Source organism: Nuphar pumila, chromosome 2 (genome assembly GCF_984573655.1).
Source record: "Nuphar pumila chromosome 2, dmNupPumi1.hap1.1, whole genome shotgun sequence".
Classification (NCBI taxonomy): Eukaryota; Viridiplantae; Streptophyta; class Magnoliopsida; order Nymphaeales; family Nymphaeaceae; genus Nuphar; species Nuphar pumila.
The window spans coordinates 77,160,058-77,176,255 of record NC_143250.1 but is presented as its reverse complement, the minus strand read 5'-3'; the positions used below and the strand labels follow the sequence as shown (position 1 = coordinate 77,176,255).

General features: G+C 38.8%; 1 protein-coding gene across 2 annotated transcripts in view; it reads right to left on the bottom strand.

The window, feature by feature from the left end:
• LOC149845787 (regulatory-associated protein of TOR 1-like) overlaps positions 1-15,584 on the bottom strand; it is a 95,083-nt gene extending 79,499 nt beyond the window's left edge. For both annotated transcript variants that reach the window (XM_089996001.1, XM_089996002.1), the window contains exons 1-2: positions 14,854-15,584; positions 2,557-2,659 (exon numbers count right to left, since the gene is read on the bottom strand). In XM_089996001.1, coding sequence (XP_089852127.1) covers positions 2,557-2,659; positions 14,854-15,189 — 439 coding nt within the window. In that variant the 5' untranslated portion in view covers positions 15,190-15,584. The remainder of the gene's footprint in view (positions 1-2,556; positions 2,660-14,853) is intronic.
• Between the last annotated feature and the right edge of the window lie 614 nt (positions 15,585-16,198).

Genomic DNA, 16,198 nt, shown 5'->3' with positions numbered 1-16,198 from the left:
AAAGTATGTCACCTTTATCTCAGTTTCTAAGAAGTGCCATGTAGAGAAGACTGCAGAGTTGTTTATAAAGCATGTGGTGAAGCACTCGGGCATACCAAAGAGCATTGTGAATGATCGCGATGCTCGCTTCAAGGGGAAGTTTTGGCATAAAATATTTCGGCTACTTGACTTTGATTTGTTGTTTTCAACAAGCTGGTGAAGCTCCGTGATGTGGCACAGTTTTGTTACAATCTGCAAAAAAGCGAGTCTTCAGGCCACAGCCCATTTGAGATAGCCACGGGGCAGCAGCCACTAACCCCGCACACTCTTGCCGCACAAGAAAAGGGAAGGTCATCCTTCGCCTATCAGTTTGTTCGCGACTGGCACGAGCAGAATGAGTTGGCAAAGGCATTCTTACACAAGGCGGCAAAGAGAATAAAGAAGTGGGCGAACAAGCATCGTCGACCCGCTGGGTTCCAAGTTGGGGACCAAGTGTTGGTGAAGTTATATCCAGGTCGCACATGCATCTTCCGCAGGCGGCAACGCGGACTGCTCAGAAAGTATGAAGAACCCTTCACCATCACAAAAAAGTGGGCAAGCTGGCGTAGAAGCTGGAGTTTCCCCCAGACTTCAAGGTGCACCCGGTGTTCCACGTGTGCAACCTCAAGCAGTTTCATCCAGACGATGGAGATCCGGAATGCAGTGTGCCACAACGCACTCCCATCATGCAGAGGGCAGCACAACAGGCCGAGAAGCACCTCAGTAAGATCCTTCGTCACAAGGTCAACTACCTGGGCGAAGCAAAGAAATACCTAGTGCAGTGGGAGGAAACAGCGAAACCAACGTGGGAGCCTGCATTCCGAATGAACAGTTGCTACCCGACTGAAGTCTGGGCTTACCATGAAACAGATGGTGTCGAGGATGGCGCATGATTTGAAGGGCGAAGCATGTTCCCTTGCAACTTACATTGCGCTTAGATTCTGTTTTGCTTTTATTGAGTCTGATGTAAGTTGCTCAGTTCAGGTGAATCAATACCCCAAAGGGGCAGCCCCTATACTTGAATTGTAATAGCTTGCGGGCAAAATTATGAATGAATTAAATGCATTGAGCTTTCTTTTGTTCACCATCGTTGTGATTGCAATTCTTCTCCTTGTATTCTCTCTTGCTCTCTTGCACTCTGATTACAAGCTTTCGTGACTGGCAAGTGAGCTGACAAGTAGGCTTGTGGCAGTAAGGAAGGACCGTCGCGTCGCGCTGGCCTATTGAAAGAAATAGGCCCGTGACAGAGGAGGCCCAACAACTACATGGGCCTCCTCCTTTCTCTATAAAAAGGGCTTTAAGCCCATCTTGTATGTGGTGGCTTCTCTAAGAGGTGTCATCAATAAATAAACATATTTTCAAAGTGTTCTTGCCCTTTTTGGCTCTTGTGTTAGTACATTGAGTGCATTTTGTGTGTTATTTATTTGTCCCTTCGTGGACTCAAAGGTTGTGATTGTTCTATTGCTCTTGTAATTCAACACTTTTGCATCTCTCGCATTTCCCACCAGTTCGTGACTGTTGAAAGTACAGTTAATAAATTTATCATTTCGTGTTTAAATAAAAGATTAAAATTTTCATCATGGGAAGTGATACGTCAAATCACAATGTGAATTTTGAATTTGTGAGGGTATATGAGAGTATAAATTTGTGGCCAATGTGTTACCATCCACATTGTGTGGATGTTGACAACTCCCTGTACACATGAAATTGTAGGAACGAGTGTCCAACAGGATACAACATTTAATGAAATAATATGGGTGAAATACTTGGGCAAAATCTCTTGAAAATCATTTGAAATGGAGCATCTAAAGAACAACCAATAAAAAATTACATTTTGGATGCCCTCAAGCAAAACATAACGTTTACAACAGAATTTTGATGATCCAGTAAGGAAGACCCATAAGTTTACAGAGCTAAATAAGGAAATCATAGTCGGTTAAAGGTGGTTTTGTACAAGTGGAGATGCATAGACATGATAACGTTGCTATAGTAAGACATAAAGCAGGAATACTGCCCATTTTAAATCAAACCATTTCAGCAAAACATTATCTTACCAAGTCCTATAAATACAATAAGTGATCAGTGCAAGTAGATACATTTATGACATCATCATAAAGCACTTATTCATGAGCAATTTATAATAGTTCATTCTACTAACAGTCCCAAAATTAGCAACCGCTTCAAAAGAAAGGTTGGACTTTCCTAATGAAGTTCATACCATTTCTTGTATCACACCAACGCATAAGATGCCACATTCCTACATCCGCACATACATGTGCCCAGTGCACACATATGCCCTTATAATGCATTCTCCAAAGAAAGTTTGAGTTTTGTAATGTTTTTTCATATTAACATACATAAGTTTCCAGGCACACAAACACAGACACAAGTATACACCAACACAAACAGATAGAAACACTAGATACTGCATTCTACAACAAGGCATAATATCAGGTAACAGAGCTTGGTGGAAAATAGTTTCAGAAGTAAGCAGAAACATAACACAAACAACTAAAGGAAATGCATGTAGCTGCATACCTATCCAACACTCCATCCTTGCACAAGGAGATATTTTTATAACATCTGGTGGATCTACACTAATATTTAAACATAATACAAGTGCTACGCAACCTGTTTTCATCTGCAATAACACATAATGTATTTAATTCCCAATAAAGGAAGAAAGGTTTACAGAAATGCAATCTCAACAACAATTTACTAGAATTACACAAAATCATTGGCTGAAGCACTTCAAGACCATTTGTGAGACAACAACTTTAAAAGAAGACAAAACACCTTATGAACCTTATCTCTAATGTAGCCCAGCGACAAATATTTAGGCAGCCAAGGTCATTGCCAAATATGTAAATTGCAGTAGTTGATTTTCATATTTATGATAAAAGTAATGAATGGAAGCATATGGAAGTGCAAGTGGAAACTACCAGGTAATCAAACTTCTTACTGGAACATATGCAAGCAATTTGCAATGATTGTACAATATGGATAAATTATCAACTGTCATCACTATTTAAGCTTAATAAATTCTAGTATTAAAACATAAAATGTTAGAACTTTAACTTTTTGTTTTTGGCAGGGCCAAGGGAAAACACCTCCATTGCTGGCCGCTCATTGGCAGGCTTTGGGTTGGTAAAACCATGGAGGTCCCCCCCTGCCCACTGGGGAGTACATCCAGCTTTGACCTAGCAGCAAAGGGATGCCCTCTGTGGGTTTCAAAACATCATGTCTCCTAATTATGCATTCACCAAATAATTTCCTATTGTTGCCCTAAGTTTCCAAGTTCAAGAATGCAAACATTGATTTTGGGAATCACAGTCTTACAGTGTAGACAGTTCTCTTCACACCAGTATGACTTACAACTTACCACCAGGCAGCTCAATGTAAATCATTAAATACTCAATCCTCTTACATGCCTCCCCCCTTAGAAAGAGATTCACTATGGGGGGCCATAAACCTTCCAATCTATGTCACAGGGATTTGGCCAACCAGGTGTCGCACCCGCATCGATGCGACGCGACGCGGGTGCGCGTGCGGCACCCGGTGCGGTCAACCCGACCCTGGGTGCAGTCAATGCACCCAGGGTCATTTATGTCCAACTTTTGGACTTGAAAAAAAAAAAAGAGGCCCGCTGAAATGGGCATGACAGCCAGAAAACTTAGGAACTGGTTTGTCAACATGGCGAGTTTCGAGACACAGCTCTTCAACTTTCTTTACGGCAACCACATGTCGTAGCCAACTACCAAGGAGTCTCTTCTCCGAATCGTTTCTCAGGGTCAAGCGCAGGCTAAACCTGCGAAGGTGCCTAGTTCAACAAGAATCGATTGACAGCGGTGAAGAGATCGGCTCCTTCAAGCGGCGAGTGTGACTCGATGAGCTTCTTCTGTCTCTTGAGTTGCTTCGTGGTTGAAGGGAAATGATCCTCATCGAATTCTGCGGAGGGGATTGCGGTCGGGAGATACCTCCATCTCTTGGACAGGATGCTGGTCCTCACCGCAACTTTGATGGGGAGTGAATCAGGCAATGCATTGATATTGCACCTGGCGGCTTTCTTCATCATTTTCACCTTTTATTGAAGATCTGACACCTCTCGTAGTTGATGAGAACTTAACTTTTCATGAAAATCTGGATGGTCTCAGAGAACAATCATATTGTACCCTGAAAATTGAAGAGAGCACAGATGGTTCTGTTAAAATAGAGGGTTCACAAAAGGAAGGTGAAAGGGTAATGATGCCCATGTTGGCCCGTACAGATTGCAGTCCACTGTACCTACCTGCAAATATTAAATCAGATTTTGATTTCCTTCTGAGATATGCGTTGGGCTGGAGGTTACGTACTACAAAAATTAATACAAAATATCCAAAGCCAATGAGCTACCAGATTTTGGGGCAGGATGTAATGATCATGGACAATACAACCTTTCTTCAGGAATGACCAGCTTGGTTACCATTCAAAAGTAGCTCAGTTACGTAACTAGGAGAGAATAACTAAAAGAGTCGGATGGGAAACCAAGCATATATGTCCTGACCAGGGGGAAAATGGGGTCTCGCACCGTTTGGACCGGTGTCCGTACCTTATTTGGTTCTTTTACATGTAATCAGATATTCATCAAATCCTGATATTTATCTGATTCAATAGCAAAAAATTAAAACCATATATGCATCTAGCAGTGCTCGATTAAACTATTAAACTCGGCTCAGACCAGTAGAGCTTAATAAAGCTTTGAAACTCGATTAAGATTGGTTAATGTAGTCTTATAATGATGAATTTTAGCATATATATAATTTTTGTTTTTTAAAATGTACTCACGATAATTGTTTTTTATTTCATTTGTGTTACTGTTGTTAACTGTTAAAACTTCAAAATTGTATATATATATATATATAATTTTTTATATGATGCATCCCCGCACTCGCACCCATGTGACATAGCTTCAAATTCAAGAGTCATCTTCGTAAGTATCATTTAATAGAGAACCAAAAACTTGTTTGTTGTTCACCAAGAAGTATCAACAGTGGAAGCATGATATGCTGGCACGTGTACACATATGCGCATGCTTGCAGGAATCAAGAGCATGGTTAATGGAAACTTCTATCTTGGCAAACATGCTTCCAGTGAAGCCACTTCAAGAGTCGAAAGATAAGCACTTTTGAAACACGGTTCCCTTATTATGGGAAGTGTGCTTCCCATGACATCAGATCTTCACTAGGAGAAATGAACTTTTACTGAAAAACAATACATTTACATAATTAATGAATTGTGATAATTACAATAACTCTATAGGCTTATTTTAATTAGATTCAAGAATAAACCTTAAATGGAAACACATTTTCTGTAATTTTTTAAAAACCAAATGCTTTCATCTTTATGAAACACAAGATGTAATAACCGTGAATTTTATCAGATAATTAAACTTGAAATTATATCCTTAAGCTGGTACAGGGATTTTTTTTTTATTTGTTTATTCGTATTTGGATCTCAGATATTTTTGTTTTGATCTTCAATGTTGGATCCCTAATATCATGTTCAGAACTTCTATTTTCCATCCGTATCTTAGATATCGGATCACGAACATTTTAATTGGATAACCAATAAGGGATTTTAGGCAAATAGATCAGATCTCTGATATTGGATCTTCAATATCATTGTCATATTGGATACTGGATTCAGGATGAATTCAGTGGATCCGCAAAGTTTAAATTAAATGTTAATGAGAAATTTTTTATTTTGGACCTATAACACTTTATTGGGATCCGTAATAGCATAGGCGATGTTTAGAACCACATTACTTTAATTGGATGTTGGACATCGAATCCTTAATTTTCAATATCAATTTTGCATCGATAGTACTCGGTCCAGTTAAAATTCTACTTGGATCTGAAATATGATTACTTGGGATCCATGATAACATATTTGGAACCATAGTAATGTAACTTGGGTACATATTTGAAGTTTTAATTATTAGTACTTTAAAAACTTAAAGGAGTCGGATCCTAGGATGGATCCGGATAGCCCGAGTTTGGACCCAAAACAGGTCGCGGGTCACAAGTGTAGGTGATCCAAACTCGTAGAGGAAAAATTTACACATTGAAAAGATAACAAGTAAAAAAAAAAGTTAAAAAGGTGAATGATACACGTTAAAGTGAATACAGGTAGGTGAAAAAAAAAGAATGTTTTTAAGGGCGTTAAGAAGGGTCGATAGGAAACCCTAAGCAAGAAAAATGGAGAGAAGGTTTGAATGTTTTCACGCAGCCGCTAGAGAGAGTTGGGGTAACCGACCCCCCACTTCCCCACTATCTCCACGCTCTCTCTCCCTCGCATCTCTTAAGTCCCCACCCTCCACACTCTCTCTTTCCTCTCTCACTCGTTACCTACCTTCTTCTCTCCCTCTCCCCCTTCAACGTTCTTTCATTCTCTCTCTGCTGCACGTCAAGGATAGAAGGTGCGCACGAAAGCTGCACTAAACCTACGGTAGCAAGCAGATCTCTTGGATTCACAGCAGCAGGTCAGGGAAATCGAAAAAAAAATGGGGATTTCGCGCTTCCGAGGTAGGGTCTTACTACGATTTTTCTTGGGTGTATTTTGTTGCAAGTTTGCAATAGGTTGTAACACACCCCAAATCAAAAAGATTTTGAAGTTTTAGAGGGGTTTTCGTGTGGATGCAACTACGGGTGTTTTCGTGTAAGGCAAATCACTCAATACCCCCTTGTATGACTGATCAACATGAAATCAGGTAGAGTGAACACGGGTTTGTCGGTTCTGCCATGAGGATTTCATGTAGAACATTAAGCAGAAGTTGTTGACCTGCATAAGGGGCTTTTGGAGAACCAGTGTTAAATCCAGATCTGGGATTTTTTTTGAATCGTGTATATATATATATAGACACATATTGTAAGAGGCACAGTGGGAGAAGAGTTGATTTGTATTTGACAATTTTCTCTTCTATTATGAACTTCCAGAAATTTCATTTTTATAACCATGTTAATTGATATGGAATGTTGAATTGCTGTCTACCGATTTTCCTTGTAACATGTGGGATATGATTGTCATTTTCTTTAACCACAAGTGTTATGTTGAGATTAAATTGTTTAGTTAATAATTTCTTTAAAGGGATATGTGATATCATTAATCAGTGGAGTACGTACAGAGCTAGATTTGTTTCATGTGTGTAAGCATAAACTGTCAGGTTGAAAAGATTTTTATGTTTTACGAGTATCTGTGAGAGTTGCCTCAGAAAAATATACTTTGAACTTAAGCTCTGCACTTCTTGTCAATATGTAACCTGTATAGAAGTGGCGTTGAGCATTTGAAGAAATTGGGCTGAAAATTGTAAACAGAAAGGGTAATTTACTTTGTAATTCTGTAAATAATTTCTGTTAGATGCATATATTAACTTCCGTTCCAGATTTCAATATAAGTTTGATTAATAGTTTAATAGTAGAGTAGGTATGTTTCCCTTTTGTTGTTTCAGCCGAGGGGTCTGAAATGACAAGGCACCCCTGTACATATGAATCCTCATTTCAGTCACCATGATGGATGTTCTATAATCCGTGTATAAATGTCAAATTTTGCTTGTAATGTTAATTCCTGTAAATAGGAACACCTCAGTCTTACTGGTGAAGAACATGATAGATATCCATTCGGTGAAAGCAAGATTCATTTACGTAATATTGAGAGTGAGATGCATATTACAGGTGTCCAGTCTATATATGTCCATGTTCGTTTTCTGCAGCCCGCACACACTCAGTTTATGACATATTTTGCTGCACATATCACTGCACACCCACAGAAGTATACATGTATTTTCTGTGGTGATCCTAACTGTGAATAAACCAAGTCTTTAATATAGTCTTTTGCACAAACTTTTGAGAGCCCAACAGCAGCCGACCCTTTTGCAGGCTGTATATGGGCACTACAGTTGTAGCTAAATATGGGTGATATTAGATACTTGAAAAAAAATTGTGTTTTAATCTTTATTACCATGATGATGTGTATGGTATTTTGGTTGTATTTGGAAATATGTGATGCTACAAATCTATGAAACATTGCGTTTTAAGCTTCATTGATAGAATGAATTGTAACTTGATATAGAAACGGGCGTATGTGCAATTTGGTTATATCTGAAATTATGTCATGTAAGTTGCTGACATTCAAGCCCGGAAATGTCTGCACCATTATCTCTGTATTTTGGTAATGAAATTTATCTTAAAGGTTGTTGGCATTTCCTTCGTGCTTAGTAACTATTAAACTAAGTAATTATGATTCCGACCAAATTAAAATCTAATCGAACCTGTAATTCAAGTAAACTATGGTGATGACTTGGGAACACGGCTTAATCCCTCATAAGTAAACAAAGGTCATGATTGGTGTTGGCACATGATTGGTCAATTCTTGTGCATGAGGGTTTCACAGGGGAGGCCCTCGAGTTTATAAAGTGAAAATACAGGTAAATTGAAGTAAATAATTTTTGCCTGACTCGTTTAAAGGTACCTGGGTATTCGTGCTTGACGGTTTAAAGGTACCCGAGCACTCTGTGTGGGTTTACTAAAGTAAATTGATAAAATGAGTAGCATATCTAGTTAAGGTATACATGATTGCGAATTTACTACTACAGTGGTAGGATTCAAAAATTTTGAAAATTTCAGTGTCTTCGCGCCACTGGGTTCAGATCAGGAAAAACCCTGATAAATTGGGTAATACAAATTAATTAAGAATAGCAACCCACTCAGACTCAGGCTTACCTTGGAGATGGTAGGTGGTACACAACTCCGGGGATAAGTGTTTTCATGCTTCGAGTGGCAATAGCTCGATGATCCTCAGACCTCGAAATTAAGGGACCCATACTACCAATTTTGTCTTAGGCGGTAGCTCCACATTCTTCTGCAGAAGTTAGAGATGCATCCTATTGTCTTGGGCCTTTGGGAGGTTCTCTCAGTCATTCAACCGCTCTCTTAGGATTTCAATTTCAGTTAGACATTCGGGTTAATAAAACATCAATGCATAATAAACCCTTGAATGTTCTCTTCTGTTACGGTTACCTTGGCCTGCGAGTACCCGCGGGATAATTCAAGAGAAACATTAAATTTTACTTTTTATCAATTGAACAAAACATGGTGAGTGTTGTACTTGAACTTGTTAACTTGTGAATAGATAATTGAGCATGTGATTTAAGTGTCTACTTATCTGATTAGATGTTAATTCGTGTTATATTTTTGTGAGTTATAATAGTGATATGCAATAAATCATTTTCATGTTACTAGTTTATTTATGCCATGTTTAGTATCATGCTTTCCTGTCTATAATTAAGCAAACACATTGCATATGTGTTACATATTACATCTGCAAAATCATAGTATTATCCTAGGCAGACTAGTTATAGTCTGACACAAATTATTTTACTATTTTTCAGGAAAAGAGTAAAAGATAAAGAGTGGTTGCGGAATGGTGTGCGGATCCAGATATATGATCATTGTGTTCCCGATAATAAATGTTAATTTGGTTATTGTAAGTATGTCATTCAGTTATTTCAAACTCAGATGTTATGTGTTAAACTTTGAGTAGAAATGAAATGAATGTTAATTGTTTTGATATCTAAATCAGATTTTGTTTTTATAGTTAACATGTGAGTGTGTGAGATAAACTAATTTCATAAAAGTATAGTAAACGTTAAGAAATTTATTTTAGGTCCAATAAGCTTTACATTAACATAGACTTTACATTTTAAAGACAAAAAAATTTGTTAATAAATCTTAATATGAACTAGTCATATAACCCCTGTTTGGATCGCTTTATAAATTGCTCCTTGTCATTTATGCTTATTCTAAAGAGCAAGTTTTGGTGTTTGGATTTTGTTTTTCTTTTTACTTTTTTAATGATTTTTTTATAAATTCCACCCATTTTTTCAAAAGTAAGGGGAGACCTACTTTTTTTTAAGGTACTTATTTTCTTCAATCTCACTTTCATCATCCCCATCACCACTACCACCATTTCTCCATCTTCACCACTACCACCATCATCATCGCCACTATCACCATTTCTCCACCATCATCACTACCACCACTACTCCAGCATTACCACCACCACCACCAACACCACCAACACCAACACCACTACCATTACCAACACCAACACCAACACCACTACCATTACCAACACCAACACTACTACTATTACCATCATCACCACCACTACCATTACCATCATCACCGTTACCAACATCACCCACCTAGGCCGACCTATATGAACCCAAACCCTACTATTGGAGATACAATAGCTCTGTCCACAAAAGCTTCAAAGTTTCACGGTTGAATCGATGCAGAGGCATTCTATGATCGGGCTTATGCAGTGTGGTTATACCTCGAGTATCATTATATTTCAAAGCATCATAAGGTTCCATTGGCAGTGACACAACTTCGAGGGTCAACTCAGGTGTGATGGGATGAGTTGCAGAAAGACCGTGATAATCAAGGTATGGGACAAGTTCAAACATGGGAGGAGATGCGGCATTTGATGCAAACCAAGTTCGTTCCTTCGTTAGAACCTACCCATGACTTTCCTAAAGGCCCGAATCTAATTAAAGAAGATTTGGATCCAAAGTCTCATACGGAATCCAAATCCATTTTGTTGGATCCCCAAAATCCATTATAGAATCCATTAACCCATCCATAGGTAAATCCAATTTGGACTTGCACCAAAGCTTGTTAGACCAAATCCAAAGTAAACCTTCCTATATTGGATCCAAATCCTTGATAACCAAACCCAATTAAGTCCAAACCAAAGTAAGCTTTCCCTTATTTTACACAATACCCAAGACCAATATCCCTATACCCAAAACCCATTGAATCTAGCTTATCATAAATCCCCTCAAACCATAACTAGTACCCATATCCAAAAGCACCTTATGCTCAATTTTCATAAACCACATCCAAACTTTTCCCAAATCCCAGGATGCATCATGAATCAACATCTGCATCTAGAGAATAGAGTTATGGATATCACAAATTGGAGCATTTTTGTATTGGATATGTACTATCCATTTGATTGCTTTCTAGGTAGAGGCGTGATGGATGATTATGATTGGTTTGGGAAGAACATACATGGTTTTTCTACACTTCTCAAAGTGGATCGTGCTTGGTATCCCTAGTCTGAGGAGCATAGAATTGTTTATTGTATATGCATGGTCCAAATAGTAGAGGGAAACTGCAAAAAGCAGAAGCGGATCTAGCCTTGAGGGCATGTCTTCTCCAACCTAAGGAGAATGATGCAGGAATGGGAGTGAGATGTTGCAGCCTCTACCCGCAACCCCAGGATATATGTTGTGGTACATCTCAACGGTTTGAAAGATGCAAGAAAAACAAGACAAAATGGCTAAATCAGGTATGAGCGATTTGGACCTGGTAAGCATTTTGGGTGTAATTTTGATCTTGATCTAGAAGGTTCTGGTACAGGGGTTCTAGGAACACCTAGGGACGTGTGTGAGGGTTTGAGATATGGCCTAAACACTGGAGAAAACTGTTGGTGATCAGGGGTTATCAATTTAATGGTTTTGGGTGTTTCAAGTACCCGACAGGATGTCGTTTTGGGTTTCGAGACCTAGGGAGTTAATGAAAGCTAGACTAAGCCTAAGGAGGGTTGTTGGTATAAATACCTAGAAGGTCTGTAGCAATCTGGTATGAGGTTCCCCACGTTCTGGAATGCGGACACGATATGCAATGCGGAAATGCTATTCAGCTCGCTGAAAGAGCAAAACGCACAGTCCGAGTGTTGGAGGGAGTTTACGCTCCAAAGAAGGGTTGGTCATCCAACCCTCATACATCTGATATTCGGAGGGGTCCAAGGAGGACGAGGGGTCATGAGAAAGGATGGAGAATAGAGAGAAAATGAAAAAGAAAGAAGAGAGAGAAAAACATGTTATAGAAAGAGATAGAGGGACGGCTAGAGGGAGAGAGAGATAATGAGAACTTTAATTCAATTTCATAATGAAAATAGCTCCCCCAGATCTCCTTATATAGAGAGAGTTGGGATTGAGTCCTAGTTATCCAAACTCCATCTAATTAGAAAAGATAATAAGTCATTTAAGCTATGACTCTTACCTAATTAAGAACTCCACACTAATTAATTAAACTAATTAAAGACTCTTAATTAAAAGCAATCAAATGAACTTCTAGAAGGGGGGATGGCCCCTAGGACTCTTCTGGATTCACCCCCTCCCCCCCCCCCCCCTCATGTGAGGCTCGTCTGCTAATTGGCATGACTCCTAGTGATGCCATGTGTTTGGCTTTTCCTCTTCCTGATTGGGACTCTGAACAATTAGCCTTGCCTTAATTAGAGAAGCCACATCAGTTATCACATCATCATCCTATGACCCACGCACTATTGGACGACCCTCCTGGGGCTCTGGAGGTGGCGTCTGGATCATGGGCACTAGATCTTGACCATCTTCTAAATTTTGGGTTGTAACACGGGATACTACCGGGTCCACAGGGTCCATTTGGATCCATTTTCATATTTTGGTATTTTTGTTTAGGAATTTGTTTTGAATCCCATTTCATATCAGATCTATCTCAGTCATATCCATATTGATTCTTTAGTCATGTTTGAATCATACTTTTGGATTGGATCTATCTTAGATCCATATTAGGATCAAGGTTTCTAGGGTTTCTCTCTTCATTATAAATATTCATTGCAGAGAGACTGGAAGAAAAAAGATGAATGATTTATGAGAGAATTTTCATTGTTTTTCAGAATTGGCCAGTATTTTCCTTATTTTTCATAGTTCTTAGTTTTGCAGTTGCGCTTGGGTGTCGATTCTTGCAAGGTTCAGAAGCAATTCTCCTTATCACTGCATAAGAATCAAAGGCAAGTTAAGCAATTCATTTGAAAGCTCAAATCAAGGCAAAGGTTTAGTATTTTATTTCAATTATAAGAATGTGCATACTATACGTACTTGCATGCAAATAACTCGTTAAACTAAATTTCCTTCAATGTTTACTGCTTCTTGGTTACTATAATATTAGTGAGTAGTAATTTCTGCTTGAATTTAAGATGTTCATACTAATTTTCACCTTTATATTTAGTATTACAATTAATAAATTAATTTAACTTTTCTTGACTAATCATGGATGTAATAGTAATATTATATGGTAGAACGATTTTGACTATTTTTTGTTTTCTTATTTTAAAAAGTTTAACCATTCAAATTGTAAGGTTTTTCTAGCTATTTCTGCTTCACACAGATTCAAAAAGCTCTTGTTTCTATTTTTGCTTCCCATATTGATTCTCGATTCCACTTCCTGATTGGCAACCTTGTTTGCCACATATAGATATTTAGCATTATATTTATAAATCCTTTTCCAGTATCCTATCTCTTATGGCCAATGCAAGCACCTCTTTTGATGTAAAGGAAAACCTCAAGCACTTCATCAGTAGGAATTTAGCTGAACACCTAATAATACACTCAGCCAATACCCTAATCACTTCTTCAGGTTTTAAAGATTAAGAGGCTGTGTGTATATTTGCACTCTTAAGACAGGCAGCACCAAAAAACTTCAACTAGCAAGTTCTCCACATGCACGTTTACTAAGGCCATTCCAAAAGTCAGAATGTCATCTGAAAAGGGGGCGGGATACTCTGATAAGTAAATAAATCTTGTGGCAGATCCAGGTAAAATGGTTCTTTTTGTCAGAAGAGGTAGGCCTTCATAAGCAATGTCTAAGGAGAAGCAACAAGAACAGACCACATTGTTTAAATCCCCTATAGGTGAGAAAGATTTCTGTTTTCCCATTATTATCAATCGAAGCAACTGCTAACAAAATTATGACCTTCATCTAACCAACCCAACAAAAACAAATACAGAGAATTTGTGTTACACACATGCACACACAAAAGCTGAAAGAAATTTAACCTTCTTTATGCATACATGCCTACGCAATTGTATTTGTTAGTGTTCATTCTCTAAGATTATACTGCATTCCTTCAGTACATAGAATCCTTCCAACTATATTTATTGTTGACATTTTAAATGAAACATGGAGAACCAGGAACCAACCTGTGCATATCTATTGAACTGTTCATTATTTGGGCTATATGATGACTAGCCGCACAGAAGTCAATTGTCTCAATCTAATGTTTCATACTGAGATTCCAGAAAAGGAGATGGATAATAAATACAATGACAAACAAGAGATAACTAGTCCCCTGATGCAGTTTACTTCTTTATTATGTTCTTCATGTTTGAATAGCTACATTTTTATGCAAAATCACTTTCGGCTTCATGCTACTACTAAAGAAGAACCAATTTGGGTTTCTGGCCCAGAGACTGATCTAGATCAACCTCGTACCCCAGAAACAAAAAGAGGGGTTCCCCCACATGGAGTAAAATGATCAACAGAAAGCACTAGTTTGATGGCCGCAAAAGCATGATATTTGTTTCTATACTTGCACGCTCTTGAAGGGCTCCACAATTTACAAAGACCAAAAACCGCTTATAGTCAGCAAAATAAGCAGTACAAGTGGTCAAAAGTTTACGAGATTCATCATCTCAATAGAAATCTTTTTTGCCCGTTAACCACTGCTTGGCTGCACGCACGTATCCCTCAAAGAGAAGTATAAAATGAGAAATTGCACTGTACATCACAATGCAATTTTCTGGATAAGTAGGCGCACCAGAGCACGGGAGTGTGAACAGTTTCGTGGTGTACGGATTACACCAAATGCTCAACTACTCAAAACCAAAAAAGATTCGGGAGGTAAAAATACATAATCTAATGAGCAATAATAGATTGGGAAATGGCGATTAGGGATTATTGATGGACGGATTACCCGATCCTTGGGCCGCCACTTGGAGACCAAGCCGCTATCAGCCGGTCCCGACGGCACACGAGCTTCAAATGAATCATGCCGAAGCTCGCACAAGAAGACCGTCTGCGGCAAGTAAGCCAAGCTCGTTTCTGCTCCAGCCGCGGCGGACGAGCTGCCGACGCTGCTGCTACTGGCTTCGACGTCCCGTCTTTGACAAGCCCGGCTGCCCCCAACGGAGTCCCCATCCTCGCCCGCCTGAGCCAATTCGTCCAGGTGGCTCGCGACCGACGCGTGCGCGTACCTCGTCGACATTCCCAATTCGACGCTGCACCTTGACGTCGGGTCGCCGAGCGCCATGCCGAGCCCACCAACAAAGGCTCCCTCGATTCCTACCTCCAAAACTCAACCTTGCCCTAATCGCGGTCGAACCATGGTTCGGTCGATCGTTCCCTTCCTCTGGTTCGGAAACCCTAGGGCGTCAGAAAGGCAAGGGAGAAAAGAAACAACGGTTGCCTTCCGAGAGCTGAAGTGAGAGAGAGGAGGAGGAGGTGGTTCGCCTGAAAAGCCGGAGATCCAGCGCCCTTAGAAGGAAAACCGGATTCGGCGCGAGTAAAACGGCCCTTTTTCAGCCTCCAAAGTATGAAAGTGTGGTTTTGGGACGAGAAAGAAGAAAAACCCTAGACTTTTGAAGGGGCACAGGGTGGAGGCGCAAGAACGGGAACGAGAGAGAGGGAGGGAGAGAGAGATTTTTCTTTGTTTTATTCTTTTGAACTTTCTGTTTTCTTCGATGCCTCAATTATAAGAAAAAAATGAAAAACATAAATGGCCGAGGAGTGTTGTGTGTTCGGCCCCCGTTACAAATTCTTATGTTTGGGTGCGTACGGAGGAATATCTTGTGACCCGCAATAATTCACTTTCCAATGTTACTTATGATTGTTTTATAATAAATTTACATGTAAAAAAAAGATAAATAATATATATATATATATATATATAATGATAGATACGTGTTTAGCATAAATGTCCTTTCATACTAAATTGGGTTTAAATCGGATTCACATTGAATTTTGAGAAATTTTACAAAAATATTGATTTTAGATTTAAAATTCAAATATTATTTTTGAAATGAAGGATAAAAATTGGATCTTGATTTTGAAATTGAAACCCAATTAATGATTTTGAATACAAATATATATTTTAAATTTGAATTCGGATCTATTTTGGTGTTTTAAAATCCAAATTGAATTATGAATTGGATCCAGTGTATTTTTCAATAAATTTTTGTAAAATGATGAATTTAAAATTGAAATTCAATAATAGACTTTGAAATTAGGATAAAAACTGAATTTTGAAAAGATCTCGATCC